Source organism: Meriones unguiculatus, chromosome 6 (assembly GCF_030254825.1).
Source record: "Meriones unguiculatus strain TT.TT164.6M chromosome 6, Bangor_MerUng_6.1, whole genome shotgun sequence".
NCBI lineage: Eukaryota > Metazoa > Chordata > Mammalia > Rodentia > Muridae > Meriones > Meriones unguiculatus.
Genome location: NC_083354.1, coordinates 5,150,866 through 5,166,820, shown reverse-complemented (window position 1 = coordinate 5,166,820; position 15,955 = coordinate 5,150,866). Strand labels below are relative to the sequence as shown.

At 39.2% G+C, this 15,955-nt stretch overlaps 1 protein-coding gene across 6 annotated transcripts in view; it reads left to right on the top strand.

The window, feature by feature from the left end:
• Positions 1–15,955, top strand: part of Bckdhb (branched chain keto acid dehydrogenase E1 subunit beta) — a 164,346-nt gene that overhangs the window by 128,062 nt on the left and 20,329 nt on the right. For 3 of the 6 annotated variants that reach the window (XR_009592209.1, XR_009592210.1, XM_060384676.1), the window contains exon 10: positions 14,927–14,969. The exons of the other annotated variants lie outside the window; for them this stretch is intronic. Coding sequence is in view for 1 of the 3 variants with exons in the window: in XM_060384676.1 (XP_060240659.1) it covers positions 14,927–14,969 (43 nt within the window). In the remaining 2 variants the exon portion in view is untranslated. The remainder of the gene's footprint in view (positions 1–14,926; positions 14,970–15,955) is intronic. 6 annotated transcript variants of the gene reach the window in all.

Genomic DNA, 15,955 nt, shown 5'->3' with positions numbered 1-15,955 from the left:
TCTAATTGCATCTGGAGACACCATCACAGATACACCTGAGCTGTATTTTCCTAATAGTCAAGCATTTCTTAATTTCTGGGGAGCTAATGTTCAAAATTAACTATCAAGCTCGGTGGTATGGCACACACTGTTAATCTCAGCACCCAGAGGCAGAGGCAGGTGGATCTCTGAGTTTGAGGGCAGCCTGGTCTCCAGAGTGAGTTCCAGGACTACACAGAGAAACCCTGTCTTGAAATTGTTCCCTCGCAAAGAAGATGATGACAACAAAGAGGAGAAGGAAGATTAACATCACATTTATCTTTTTGAGATTTGTAAGCCAACCACTTCAGGTATGGCTTTGTTATCCTTGCATTGGTTCTCATGGAACTTTAGTTACTGGCATGTCAGACACAACTGCTTTCTCTCCCACGATTCCTTTACCTGAGAAACACTCAGATGCACAATGACTACAGAGTTTCTGCTTCTGTGTCTGGGGGATGGGCTGAAGGCAGCAGAGACTCTGTAGCTGCTGCTACCTTCAGTCCTGTGGTCCAGGCACTGAAAATGCTGTTTACACTTCCAGGAAGCTCTGGAATTTTTATGTATCTGCTTGAGCAGGTATGGGGACACAAAGGACCTGATTGGTAATGGAATAATGGCGATCCTGGAACAGTCAGCTCAAACCAGGATTCATGTATGTGTATAGGATTGCACTTATCCCCGAAGCTGCTTTTGGAAGATGCCACCTCCCACAGTTAAGTGAAAGGTCCAGGGTGATAAACACAGAACTAATTAGCAATTTCCTGTAAATCACATTTTGGTCTCTTAATGTCCAAGAACCTGAGACACATGACCAATAATACAAATCCTAGATCTGTGCTCAGTGGTCACTTCTTTGAAATGTAATATGGAAAGAATTATTTGCAGTAAATTCTTACTCTGGAAATGACCGTCTGCTCTTTCACAACCATATATTTAATAGCACATTCCTTGGTAATCACTGAATAACTTGTTTGTTGTAATGGAACCTAAGTGATCCTTAATAGTTTCAGAGCATCAATATTTCCTGTGTGTTTAAATGAAAACATACTTTTTTTGGTCTAATATTGTGTATATAGTAGCTAATATTTATGCACAAAATGAGGATAAAATATATTCATTTGATTTATTATGCCTTTAACTTTTTAAGTAACATTATAAATCAGTGCTTATAAAAAATATAAATCTATTAGTAGCTGCTTTCTCTTTTTATGAGGCTGTTTTTGTTTTTTTTTTTTTAATAATTGCTGAAAGGACAGACCACATTGTTCTCTCATAGCAAATCAAAGCTGTGTGGAGAATCATTAACTATTTCAGTGTGTTTATTCTTTCACCAAATTTCCCCATACATGCATTTAATCATGTTATCAAGGGTCTGAAATTATTCTGTAGAAACTTGTTCAGTAGCACATGGCCTCAGAGAAAGAAAACAGTGGGAAAGATCAAAAGCGTATGAAAAATAGTGGCTTACAAATAAATGAATGTGATGTCAAATGTCTATTACAGGGGTATTATTCCTACAAGAAAATTGCATCTTGGGTGTTTGCATGCAGCCTAAGTTCTCCTCCCTGAAATGACCTTCAGTTCATACAACACTGTTGTAGCTCTGCACTTGCCTAAGGCACAGTCTGCCAAGAATATGCCTAATGCAGACTGCATTTTACTGCAACATTTTAAGCCAACTTTCATTATAATACAAGCTATTTTAGTTTTTTTTTCTCCTTAAATACTTCTGAAACTTCCCAGACATTTTGGTGATTACTCTGAGCTTACAGATGATTCTCTTGGGCTGGCATCTGTTTCTGTATTAAATAGCTGAGTTTACAGTGGTGTTGGGAAGCCTAGGAGCGGGGGAGAGGAATAGTCAGCTTGGTGGTTAGGTGCTCTGTTTTATTGTCAGATCCTCCCTGTGTTGATAGAGACCCCACATTTTAGAATTCTACTAAAATATAAAGTTATTCTTTTCTCCTTGAAAGAATGTGAACTTTCTTTCTCTCATTCTCTCTCTGTGTATGTGTGTGTATTTGTGTGTGCGCACACACTTGCTCACTTGCTGAGGATGAGGATTGAACCCAGGACCTTGCATACACTATTCTTCCACTAAGCTGTGCTTTTATAGTAGTTACAGAGCAGATAAAAATTAAAAAAAAAAAAAAAAAAAGGACCCAGAGAAGACAAAGATGTCCTGGGCATGTGACTTCTGTATTTTTAGAATAATTTATTTATTTTTATTTATGTGCATGGTGTTCTTCCTGCATGTGTGTCTGTGTGAGGTTGTCAGATCTTGGAGTTACAGGCAGTTATGAGCTGCAGTGTGGGTGCCAGGAATTGAACCTACTTCCTCTGGAAGAGCAGTCAGGGTTCTTAACCACCGGACCCTCGTGACTTCTGCTTCTTAAAGTGTTCTGTTATTGTTTTCTTTTTCAGGACACTGCATTTTGAATAAGACTTTAAATTATGAATATGGGTGATATTGAATTAAATGCTTATGAGAATTAACTACAGAAAATTAATTTACCTTTAGCCTGCAGACAAATGATGGCCAGCTTCTCTTCAGGAACAATGGAGGCTGGAAGGCAGTGACATCTTTAAATAAAGACAAGAAAAATTAACACCTGTATTAAAATTAACATCAATGTTTGTTGAACTCTTTTCGAAAATACCAGAAAAAAATAATGATTTCACATAGCCATAGTGTTTATCCTTTGAGGATTAGGTTTCAACATAGAATTTTGCTGGGACATTGTATATACTTAGCATGGACACATGTGAAATAACCTCTGTGGATGTTACGTGAGTTGTTTCCTTCTCCTTTACACGTTTAATCTAAAAATGGGACCACATTTCCATGTTTCGTGTGCTCAAACCTGTTTTGTTCATTTTGCAGTCAAGTGCATATAAGTTATGAATGAAAGCACGTTACTGGGGCTTTTAGGGTAAAAGCCTCGGCTCTGGAAACCTTCCGATGCTAGTCTAAGCCACCTGTCAGTTAAAGAGACAAGAAATAGTGAAAAGCAGAAGAAAGGAAAGTCAGTCCTTGTGGCCACATCTGGCAGAATAGATAAAGAGGAACAGTGACCTCCAAGGTCATCTTCAGGTTGCTGACTTGAGGTTTGGGTTTAAGTAGAAGTCACAGGTAGGTATAGCTAAGCGATCTGGCCAGATCAGGACATAGTTCAGTCCATCACTGCTTCATCATTGTCGCAGCTCTGGTCTGTCCTGAAAAGTAGTTATAAATTGTCTGAACTGTAAAATCTTTTCCTGGAGGACAGGTTCCTATTCTGGCTGGTGTCAGGCATTAGCCTTTTTCTTACCTTAGCATATGAATTTCTGGGGTGATTCTACTTACTTGGGGACCATTATGTCAATGGTTTTGATAGTCACTCCAAGAAGACAGGAGAAGAAATATGTCTCTTTGGAATATCTTCTGTCTTGTGAGGATGGTCACAGAGTTCCTTGTGCTTTGACACATGTGGTGGGTGTTTTAGTAATCCAGTGGCCCCTTTTGGATGGGAGGGGCGTAATAGTATCTAAAAAGTTTTTGCTTCGTATTTTTTTCACACACCATTTTTTTTATTCTAAATTTTAAATGCCAGTTGAGACATATGCATATTTTTCCCCCTCTGATATGGTAGGTAAAAGATTTGTTTTCCCCCAAATGGGTAATACCTCTTTGTATCCAAAAGCAGGGACTATCCAGAAGAGAATTTCTCATCTGGGTGTGGTAGCACGCACCTGTAAAGCTCATCAGCTGGGAGGTGAAGGAGTTCAAGGTCATCCCTATGTGCACAGTGAGTTGGAGGCCAGCTTGGGCTCCATGAGACCCTATCTCAGAAAGAGGAAGAAATTATCTGCCGGATGTAGTGGAACATGCTTGTAGTCTCATAACTTTAGCTCCCAGAAGGATCAAGAAATCTAGGTTAGCCTGGGCTACGGAGAGACCTTGTATCAGAAAAGAAAAAAAAATAGTGGTATAAGGCCACATGCATTTTTTTTTTTACATTATAATTCATCTTATAGTATTTAACCGTTTTCATTATTAACATTAGCTGATGAACTGGGTGTGGTAGCACCTGCTTTAAATCCGTCAAGAGACTGTGGAGTAACGCTGAGGGCAGCCTGTGCCACGCTGCAAGTCCTCGTCTCGAGGCATAAAGACAAAAGAAAAATAAGGTAGAGTGTGAGGTACTTCAGTGGTGCATTTCAGAACTGCGTGGGAAGGTTGTGATGAAAAGCTGCAGGAAAGAATCTTGTATGGACTGCAGTGGACTTTACACTCATGGCGTGTTATTTTGATATCACATTATGTTGTTTTTAAAGCGATTCATATATGTATTTTTAATAATTGTGTAAATGATCGCTTCAGAATGCTAAAAGTTCATTACACACTTTTTTTTTTTAAAAGAGTTCTGTAACCATATTAACATGATCACCTTGAAACATGTTGATGAATTGGCCATTTGAAGTGCTGACATTCTGGCAAAGGCTGTGTTGTCAAAGAGAAGATAAAAATGTTTTCCAGGACAAGGAGAACGTCAAATGTTTGTTAGGGTTGGTGCCCATGAAACAGCCCGGGCTCTCTGGTTGGTCAGACTTGAAACAAGCAACCAGCTCTTTCCCTAACTGTGTTTTCACATTCGTTTAACTTCAAACTCTAGTTTGGGTTTGTTCGGGTACATTGTTAAAGGAACAATATTACACGATGTTTTGCTGAAACGAAATCATGGAATAAGAAAAAGTCTGAGCGATGCTGGGAAGAAACATTAATTAGTATGGCTGCATGGAAAGATGTGGCGTGTATCAAAAACTTAGAATCTGTGTTGTTAGCAGCTACACTTTGTGTTTGTTTACCAGGGTTAGTGTTTGTCTAAGTGACAACGATGCTTTTTTTTAGAAAAAGTGGACATGCCAGGGTACACAGGGAGATATGCAAATGAGATGTCTAAGCAGCAGATACAGTCATATAGAGATACATGTTTGCTTGATATTCCTGTACTTTTCTCGTGGTTCCAGCTGCTGGATTTCCATAACCAGCATCAGAATCCACAAGTATGGAGACAGTGCCACTGTCACAACTAATCTGGGAGACTGGAGACAGTGCTTTCAAGCATGGTTAAACTCACCATCAAATAGAACATGCCTCTGAAATAGACCATAAGCAAAGGGCTTCCCTGAGAAGGCCAGTCATTTAGCCTGATTTTTGTTCATCTTCACATTTTATCGACACGAATTCTACTGCCGTTTCTTTTAATACCCTTGTCTGTAAACAGCCTAATATCCATTGTTTGTATTCAGGACCCATGCAAAAGTGTTTTCATGGACGTGTAGAAGCTGAGGTCCTTATGCATCTCTATTTTGTTATTGCTGTTTATCCCTGGACAACAAGGTCCACAGGGTGCAGCTTCCAGAAAGCCACACACAGGGACACCATGCCCTGAGAAGAGGGCCTGAGAATGTTTAACTGTTTAATCTTGCAAAACCTCATGTTTTGAAAACCCCAAGGCAAAGAGTATGGTTTTTCTTTTTTTTCTTTAAAAAACTGTGTTTCTTTATTTCTTTATTAAACCACGAGTTACTGATTTGCCAGTAGTCTGTTTAAAGAAGATGGAGACCATATGAGTGAAAATGCAGTGAAGGATACATAGCCAATATTGGTTGAACTGTCACCCATTAGACTCTAAGCTCTTTACCCAGATTATGTCATTTTCAGTATTGTTAAAGCCGCAACCCAAAGCAATACTATGCAAAAGGAACTTTGTCATCTCCACAGGTGGAATGATTGCATATATAAGTTTACAACTTAACCAAAAATCACACTGCAAGAAGGTAGCAGATTTTAACTGTGGTCCTGTAGTTTTAGATAGCTGAATTGCTGAAAAAAAAAAAATCTGTCCTTTATAAAAAGAAAAAGATACCATAGCTTCCTTTCAAGTTGAAAATATTTCTATTAAATATTTGTCAGCATGGTTATTAGGTTCCGAACACTGGGTTTAATCTTGTGATGGCATTTCAGTCACTTAAGTATATCTGATATAAGTTTTATTGACGGAAAGGCCAACCTTTTGCATATTTTTTTTAGCTGAATATTCTTTGCTTTCGTTTTGTTTAAGCAGCAAGGTAACTTTACAAGGATTATAAAATGATCAAATAACAGAAAGGTTGTTTTGTCAAACTTGATTCATTTTAATAAGCACAAGTATGAAGTATTTTTAGTGTTGTTTCACTGTGTTTACAGGAGCTAAAAATTTATGTTGTGTGTTTCAAGCACTTATAGATAACCCAAGTTTTTCAAATCACAACAAACATCCATACTGCTGGCAGGAAAAGCTTGGACAGCCCACCCACTTTCTGCTCCGTTCTTCAAGACATAGATGTCTGACATGAGACCACATATCTGTGTTGTGAGTTATGGGTGTGGAGGGCTTGATCTTGACTTTGCTATTCAGCTGGTGTTTCCCAATGTTCAGATGCTCCCTGGCTGAATAATTTCAGTTATAACACGGAGGATCTTAGCAGTATTTTATTGTCCTTCAAAGCTTTCACTTATGTTTGGAAGGAATGTACAAATCATTCAAAATAAACATTAAATATGAAACAGGAGTATACATAACAAGGCGATGCAGTGCTCCCTTTTTTAGTCCCCCCCCCCCCCATTATCAAGAAATTGAGGCAGAAATCTTGCAGAGGTAAGAATTTGTTGTGGTAGTGGTGTTTTGGAAGGCTGTGTTGATGTGTGTTTCTCGGTTGTGACTTTACTGGAGCAGAACCAGGCCTTCTATGCCACCTGCTTCTTTGTCATTGAAGGCCTTACACTCTTGTGCCTGGTCTTTAGTTTCACTAGTCATAGTTTTATTTGCATTAATTGTGAGTAGAGTTGAGGGGATTGTCGATTTGTAGATCAGTCTGTTTTTTGGGTAATGGACTGACAGAGCCTGAGGCTCCAGCTGGAGGAGGCAGGAAACTCTTCACCTCTGACGTTCGTTCTTTATTCTCAGGTTTGCGCTCCCTTCCCTGCTCTGCCACCTTTTCTTTTGTGTAACCTTTATTGGTCACGCTTGCATTAATGGGAGCAGGGTATTGATTTTGGATGATGCTATGTACCTGGGCTGCTATTTCAGGGGAGTCAGCTTATCCTCTCTTCATCCTAAACTGTCATGAAGGAGGTGGCATGAACTCCGCAGATATCAAAGGGAAAAACTGTACGTGGCCTCTTAACAGCTCAAGAAAAGTGGATACAGTCTAACGCCACATGTGAATGACTCTGAAAATCCATCACATAACTATTGTGTTCTTCTCACTCCTCCCAACTAACAAAAGAAGTGTCTTGCCTCCTCCTACTGTTACCCACACAAATCCTTGTGTATGAGCTTCTAGCATTGTTTTGTTACATGTCTTTAACATGTAATTATCTGAGAGGCCATTTGAATTGTTCTGGGCTTATAGGTCACCTTGAAGTTCATTCCTTGGCTGAGCTCTGGCAGCACCATATGGCCACAGCTTGGGTTAGTCTTGGTCTTAAAGATAAACAGATGTCATTTTACTTAAAGATAGCTGGTGTCTGCAGTCAACTTCATTTTAGGAGTACAAGTACAAGTTTTATGTTGCAAATTCCTGATGGTGTTTTAGGAAACATAGCAAGTAGTGCCTTTTTTTTTTTTTCCTTCTAGAACTTAAATGGCTGTTAAAGGTAAATGAACAAATCTCTGGCATACAACTTTGAGTGGAGAGGAGGCTGCCCAGGAGTATGATTCAGAGGCTCTGAGCAGTGCTGAGTTAAGTTCCCCTGGGATGCTTTCTCTGCCTTACATCCCTTTCAGAAATTTTAAGTGTGTGCATGAGCATGTGTATCTGTGTGTGGCGGGGGCAGAAAAGAGAAGGAAGAGAGAGGTTATTTTTTGATTCTCATAGATGATGCTGAATGTATACAGTTAGACTTGCATTTAGTGTCAATTTGACCATCTTCCTAAAATTAGAATTATAATTTATTGGGAAAAAGAAGCAGAATTAAATATTGTCTTAAATAAACATAAAGGAGTTTTAGAAACAAGATTTAGAAATAGTCTATAGTTTGTTGAAAATAAGAAATGCTATTGGAATAAGTGAATGCTTTAAAAATAGTTACATTATATCACCATGATATAATTATACCCCTGAAAATGTCAACAGAATATAAGAAAATCTACATACTAACAGAATTTCAGTATTTTTATAAGTTCTCTTTAAATATTCCTATGAAAGGGGTTCGTTGTATGTAAATCATCATAGAGAACTGTCAGTTTAGTTGAGAGACACCTTAAACACAGTTACCTAAATGTGATTTACTAGGATGAAGTTTGTCAGCTACACAGTCTAAACAGAGATGAGGTGTCGGAAGACTTCATAGAGAATATTCTATAATTTGCAGAATGAGTAAAGATTTCCTGGGCACCTAGTGAAATAAACCAATAGGTATCCAGATAAATCAGCCATTCATAGAAAAATGCAAGTATTTAATAAATGTTGCAAGGTTGTGACAACGTGCGTGTTGATGGAATGCTACCGTCAAGCACATATAAAGCATTAGTTAATAGTAACTGATCTGGAAATTCTCAGAAACAGATACACTAGGCAGTAGAGGTTTAGCTCTAACTTTCCCATGAGTCACATGCTATGGATTGGAACAAGTCATCAGTGCGCCCTTGCCTTCATCCTGACCCTGACTCCTTCCTGCGGGTTGGCTTCATGCCCAATTCTTTGGGACCCTGGGTATGGGGCTAACTGAGAATTGATGAGCAACTGGTATAAGTAAACCACAGCCTGTTCCTGGGAGGTGAAGGCCAGTTTCCAGAGCATTCATGCAGCCAGGCTCCAGCCCATCCCAGACCAGTGCTGAAACCGCTTGTCTGGGCTTGCTGCAGAGCCCTGGTTTCCCCAGCCCCTCTTGCCAGTTAAATTACATAACTTCAGTGCAGTCGGACTTGTATTCTCAATCTTAGAAATAGTTTTCAGATCCAGCTCTTCTCTCTGAGAAATGCAATGGCATTGGGGAAATCAGCTTTATCTAATCGGACTAGGGTTATAAACTATTAGTTAACATGGTGTCTTCTTCTGAGGTATTTTATATTACAGCTTGGTTCCTTTATCTGGAAAACAGGGATGGTCATACCTAATGGAGCATGTGATAATGTATGCAGAGTCCCCAGCACACTGCCAAATAATAGTGACATAGTAAACACAGAGCTGGATTCATCCAGCCTCCCTGCCAGTGTTTTTGCTTTGACAGCTAAAGGTTCTCAAATACTTATCTTTTATATGTATCCCCTTGAAAGAGCTTAAGTTTTCAGTTCACTAAATCGAAACTTAATACTCTTCAGGTTGTTGGCTCAAAAAAAATTTGTGGAAAATAGCAACGCATCATTGAAAGGCAGCAGAATTATAGAATGTTTCAAGCTGTTTTAGAAAACATATTATAGTGTTTACTTAAGGCATATTTGTTCTTTTAAAAATGCTGTGAATGTCCAAGTTGATACATTAAGTGTTACTATCTCATTCTTTTTAACAGACTATGAAGCACACATTTTACGGTGGAGAGAAATTTTTTTTGTATGTAAATCACTTAAAGGAAAAACTTATTAAAGTTTTAGGAAGTTCATCCATTAAACACGTCTAGATTTGTTTTGAACACTTAACATGATTAATTAAAGTAAAATCAATCATATATAAAAATCATTCCCGAAGTAAACCTACAAAGCAGTTTGTAATTAAGTCAGCTTAAGATAGCTAAGATTTTTCAAATCCAAAATACTTCAAAGGACTCAAGACTCCTGCCTGTCGGATGGACACTGACCTCAATGAACTATTTTTAATATTTCTTTTAAAAAAGCAAATACATTCGCTACTCCTGAGATATAAAAGATCCTGCATCTAGAAAACCAGAAAACCCTGCAGTGAACCATTAGATACACAAAGCACCATTGAATTAACTTTTCCACTCTCCCCCATATGCCTAAGTGTTTATTTGTATCACGTCACTTTTGTAACTTTGAGACTGTGCTGCGTATTGTATGTTTTGTTTCCTACATATTATGAACATCAGTGCATAGCCTAATTTTGTTCAAAGTATTTATGGGTGTTCTGTTCCATTATTTGAGAGTAGTTTTGACACGGTTGCTGACTATTCAGTTAAAATTTTCAGGACTTCAAGCCTCAGCAGAACGATGAAATAAACTGTCACTAAATGTTCACTGTCTGTCAGTAACGGAATCTAAGCATGCTTCCCCCTCAGGTCACACAAAAGTAGCAGCAGTCATTATGTTATGCCGCCTAATACTGTACATATGATTGTTAAAATATTATTTCCAGATTAAATGGGGGAAACCCCCTGTGGGTAGAGTTTCTTATTCCATGATTTTTTAATTGTTGTAAATATACATGCAGAATTTAACCCAAACGAAATACCATAATTGATATCTGCCATTATTTTATAACACTCATTTTTTCATGATAAAACTTTTGAGCACTATTAAGAACACAGATTATTGAGAATCAGTTGAATACTGGAGCTATTCAGAGTACATTTAATCTACTGTTTTTGTCTCATACTTTGGTGCTTCCTCCCTGGTTTTATTCATATACTGGACCAGAAATACTGTGTGACTATGAATTTGGGTAGTTTTAGTTAATGTGCAAATATTAGTATACTGTGTAGTTGGCACATAGTTCTTCCCTGGGACAGTGTAAAGAATAAATTGCTTAAATAAGTACAGAGCACCTACCATATCTCATCTTATAGAAGGCATAGATTGAATGAAACATTATTTTCCTCCCAGATGACATCATAAGTTAGAGCATAAATTGGTCTGTAAAGAGAAATCACGCTGGAGCATTTTAAAAAGTGAAAGTACCCGTGCAGGCCATCCCTGCCATCGAGAGTGTTGTCAGAACGCGGGCCGCTTCTAAGATTTCCTTCATGCGCTGTGAGTTCCAGATTCTGGAAGAACGGAGGTATCTGGCAGGTCTCCATAAGTAGTGCAATTTCAAGTATAGCATAATTTAGTTTGACAGTTAATTCAAAGAACAGATGTTAAAGCATTTGCAAAGCCCCGTGAGTTCCTTCTTAATTGGCAGCCTGATCACCTTCAGAATTGAAGCTATACTTACCTTCTTATCTTGGGCTTTTCTTAAACTGTAACGATTTAGTGTATGTGAGAGAATCAACCGCTGTTCATGTCTCGTGACAACACAGCCAGCGAAACTTCAGGGCAATCTGCTGGCTTTCTTGCTTTGCGCTTTGCGTTAAGTCTTCTCTCCCCTTTACCCGGGCTGTACTCCTGTCCTTCACAAGATTAAAGAATACTGTCTTTTCTAAAAGAATGTTGCTTCCTAATAGCCAGAAACGTTGTACCAAGTGAGTATTTGATGGACAACAATACGTGTATTAACACCTGTCATTAACAGCTCTTTAGTTAATGGAAAAATCATGAATGCAAGGTACATCCCATCAGGTGCTTAAAGGGCACGTGACCTCTGTCTTGAGTTTTGATTTCCGTGTTCCAATCTGGGAAAGTGAAAGGCCGTCATTTTTGTTTCATTCTCTCGGGGGCTAGCTGCTGTCTCCTTGTCTGCATGTGGTTTTAGGGGTTGACTGAGGACTTTGAGGATGACCTGGTTCAGTGCACAGATTCTGTGGACGTTGGATAGCAACGGAGAGGAGATGATATCAAGGAGTACTCATCAGTGTCACTCTTACTCTGGCTGTCCTTAGATGCTCCAAGTTGGCTCCTATTAGGCTTCTCAGGACAAAAACGTCGGGGTGGGGTTTAGAACAGAGTGTTGTTTCTCCAGAGACAAAAGGGCTGGCCCTATCAGCCTCGTCCATCGCTGTTTTCTTTGGATTTGCTCATTGGGGTCAGATGTGGTCCTTTCTCCAGACTGTTCTGATGACTCTCGCTTCGGGCCTCTGTAGTTTCGCTCTTTCACCCTTAAGGGGTAGCCTTGCTCTAGGTTAGAGATAGTCAGACAAGTTCCCGACTGCTGCCTGAACACAGCACAGCAAGTTTAGTAGCTTAATAAAACACAAATTTAGGAGCTCAATCCAATGCAAATTTATTTTCTTAAAATTCTCTAGGAGTGCAGTCTAGCACGCGATTTCTGTAGGCTAAAAGCATAGTGTTGAAAGAACAGTGTTCCTTTTGCTTGTGGGTCATAACTCTTTCTCCAGCTTTAAAGCCAGTGAGGTTGTGTTGTTGATAGCCAGGTCCCCTGCTCCCTAATTACTGCTGGGGAAATTGTTTTTAATTTGAAGGACTCGAGAGTATATTGAATGTACCTGCATGATCCAAGCTGCTGTTCCCATGCCACAGTCCTTGGTGTTAGTTAAACCTTCTCGGTCACTTTTTATCATGTAAGGCAATGTGCTAATAGCAAAACAAACAAACAAACAACAAAAACCCGTAGGTGTTTTCAGGCAGGTATTCTGCCTGCAGTGTTCTCTTTCCTTTTTTTCTCCCCTCTCAGACCACGTGAACCATTCTTCCTCATGACAGTATGCCCAGGATAGAATTACCTTCAAGACACAACACCTGGCACAACTCTGTGCAGAGTTGGGTTTCCCAGCAAACTGCAGAATGCTTTTACTGCCACCTACACCTGTTTTTTCCAGAAGCCCCAGGCTTTACTTTGAGGTGCTTCCTTCTCTCAGTGGTGCCGTATTAGCCAGTGTTTCTTTTTATGTAGCATTCCCTAAACCCCCTCGTGTGTCGTATGGCCTTGGAACCCCAATGAGCAGCGGTGAACTCTTCTGGACAGACTAAATTATTTTCAGTTAACTCATCTATATTTGTAAGATTTGACACTCGGTAGTTAAAAAGATAGCGCCCTTGCCCTCCCATTTCTAGCTATGTGGGAATAGACATGCAATTAATCATTTCTATGTACCAGATGACTGTGCATATATGTATCAGTATGTATTTGAACATGTGCCCACATGTGTAGTGTATGTTTTAGTGGAAGCACTTCAAGGGTTAAGCCCTCAGGTTTCAGGGCATTATCAAGCTGAAAAACAATAGCCTTTCTAGGCAGGTAAGTCTTCAACTTTCAGAGACTCCTCATGGACTATTCTCTGCTAGTAATGTTTTTATTCTGAAAAAAATATGACACAACTTGAAGGTTTCTTCCCACTTCTTAGTTTTGGAAGGAACTAATAAGGAATTAGAATTTTGGCTGATTCTTATTTATGCAACATTCCTATTATAATCCGCAAATTTTCCATTGGTAGTTTCTATCTCAGTGAATTGTTATGAGCTTTCAAGAGTCAGAGAGCCCCCATATAAAGGATATTCAGCTAAATCACTAGACTGTATCACCACCCTTAAATATCACATGCTTTCTCCAGTTGCTTGCATTTCCCACCGTTATTATATAAAACAGATTTTGTGGTGGAAGGCAGGCTTTCCTCATACTTATGCCTGAGGAATTGACTCTAGATAGCCGGAGAACTGTGCACCCTACCAGCTGTGTTGCAGAAGTAGGTACATGGGGGAAATCAGGTGACTACAATTCTAGATGTGACAGTTTAAGAATTCAGTTTCCTCTCAAGATAACTCTTAAGAATTTACAGAACAAAGATCTTGGTTTAGCCTTTTCCTTTTTTATCTGTTGCTTGTGAATCTGATAAGATAATTTAGACAGCATTAATTTTAAAAAAGTCAACTCTAATTAAAATGATTGAAAGTAAGTCTTTTAAAAATATTTGTGAACAGATAAATCCTCTGCCGTCTTCAAGGTTGACTTATCAGCCACATGTTTTATCTGCTTCTAAATCTTCAATGAGCTAAGGAACGTTAATAAGCATTGCTTTACAAACTAAATGCACCAAATATGAGCATTTTCACATTTGTCTCAAATGAACAGAGGACATTTTATCAGATTAAATATTTTCATAGAACAAGGTTAAATTGAACTTTTATGAAATCATTTATATAAAAAACGAGTACACCCTTCCTTCTACCAAGCTTGATAGGATATTTGCTAGTTAGATGTTGGTTTTGTTGCCTACAGTGAATGATAGGGGATGCGTTCCTATTCTCTTTCTGCTTTATAGTGTTAATGAATATCTTTTCGTGTTCATACATGTGAAACAGTGACCACATTTATGAAATGTAAATAGAAGTACAAGAAGAGCTTCTAAAAAGGATATTAGTTTTAACTGAGATTAAATTTTTAATATTAAGAAAGTGGAGTATTTTCTTATCGTACCCCTGACTGAGCACATCTAAAGTGTGAAATTAATGATAATCCCATTAAAACTACCTAGGAAGGCAAATATTACTGCCACCTAGACAAGCTCCTGGTGAAGAAATGCGATATTCTGATAAGCCATGAGACGGCACAGTCTATGGAACGCTGACCGGTCCACTTCACGTGCAGCCCCTGTTCCTTTTGTGAGGTGCCGCCTAAGAGCTCACAAGGGAAAGCGGGTGACTTGGCTTGGGAAGAGGGCTGTGAAGGGGCAGTGGTGCCTACCGCGGGAACACAATGCCAGCAGTGGACCATGATCAGCTTGAATAAGAAGGAGCACAGGTGCCAGCGGGCCTTACAGTTTCTGAGCGGTGGCTTGAATTCTCCCCACAAGTTGCTATAAACTCTCGCTGTTCGTGCAGCCACCTTCCTTGGGAGGGAGGGCAGTCTCACCTGGACTCCTGTGGAATGGGCAATTTGACTACCTGGACCTTGACATCGACAGGGTGCTGACATGTCCTGAGGATGGTGTTAGATTCTTTGGTGAGTTAGGTGGGGGCTTAGTAGCCTATCCTCAGCAGCTCTCTTAAACCAAAACATACATACATATATACATATATATGTGTATATATATGTGTGTATATATATATTAATTAATGTGTTTCCATTCGTTTTTTTTTTAATTCCATAGAATTCTCAGAGAACACTGCTTTCACTAAACTTTAAAGAAACAGGTAAGAGTAGATTTCTGTTTTGACATTGTCTCTGTAGTGTATCCTACTATCCTAGTTTTATTTCTTTGGCTGTGAAAAACCCTTTGACCAATAAAGCAAAGTTGGAAAGAGAAGGATTTATTTGGCTCACAGTTTGAAGTTACAGTTTATCATTTGGAGGGAGTCAAGGCAGGATTTCAAGCAGCAAGCTACATAGTATCCAGTATTAAGAACAAAGTCAATAACACACCCACCACTTCTCCTTCTTCTCCTACCTGGTTCTCTTCTGATACTGCCCAGGACTCCCTGCCTAGAAAATGGCAGTGTCCAGAATCACCTGGATATCCCAAACCAGTTAACAGTCACGACTTGGCTCGTAGGCCAGCCTGATCTAGATTATTTCTCCTTCTTCTCCTTCCATCTTTTCTGCCCAGTGGTTCTAGCTATGTCTAGTTGATAATTAAAATTAGCCAGCGCATTCGTCCTTGTCAAACTGATGCAAAAACGCATCACCTGAAGTCATAATTTTCCACCTCTGTTCATATCATAATATACATCATAGTCCAATTCTAAAAGTCTCCAAAGCCTTAAATGCCAATGTTTCAAAAGTTCAAATTCTTTTTAAAAGTACAAACTTTCCTGTTAAATTGAAAACAAGTAACGTACTTAAATATTCTTATTCCAAAAGAGAAGAACTGGGGAAAAATGATCACTCCAGAGCAAAAGCAAAATCCAGCATTGTGAATCCAAATCCTGGAGCTTTATGTCCAATTATCTGACTCACTTACTGGTAATGTAATCTTCTGGCTTTCAAAGGGCGTGGGCAGCCCCCACCTGCCCAGCTTTCCACACTGACAACTTTCTTTGGTGAACGCCTCATGGTCTTGGCATCTCTAATATCTTAGGGTCTCCATTGTAAGTAAGGCTTCACCTTTACCAGAGGCTTCTCAGGGTCTCTTCCCAGGGACTTTGATCATTTCCACGTGGTGCCTGGTCTTAGTTGCTCT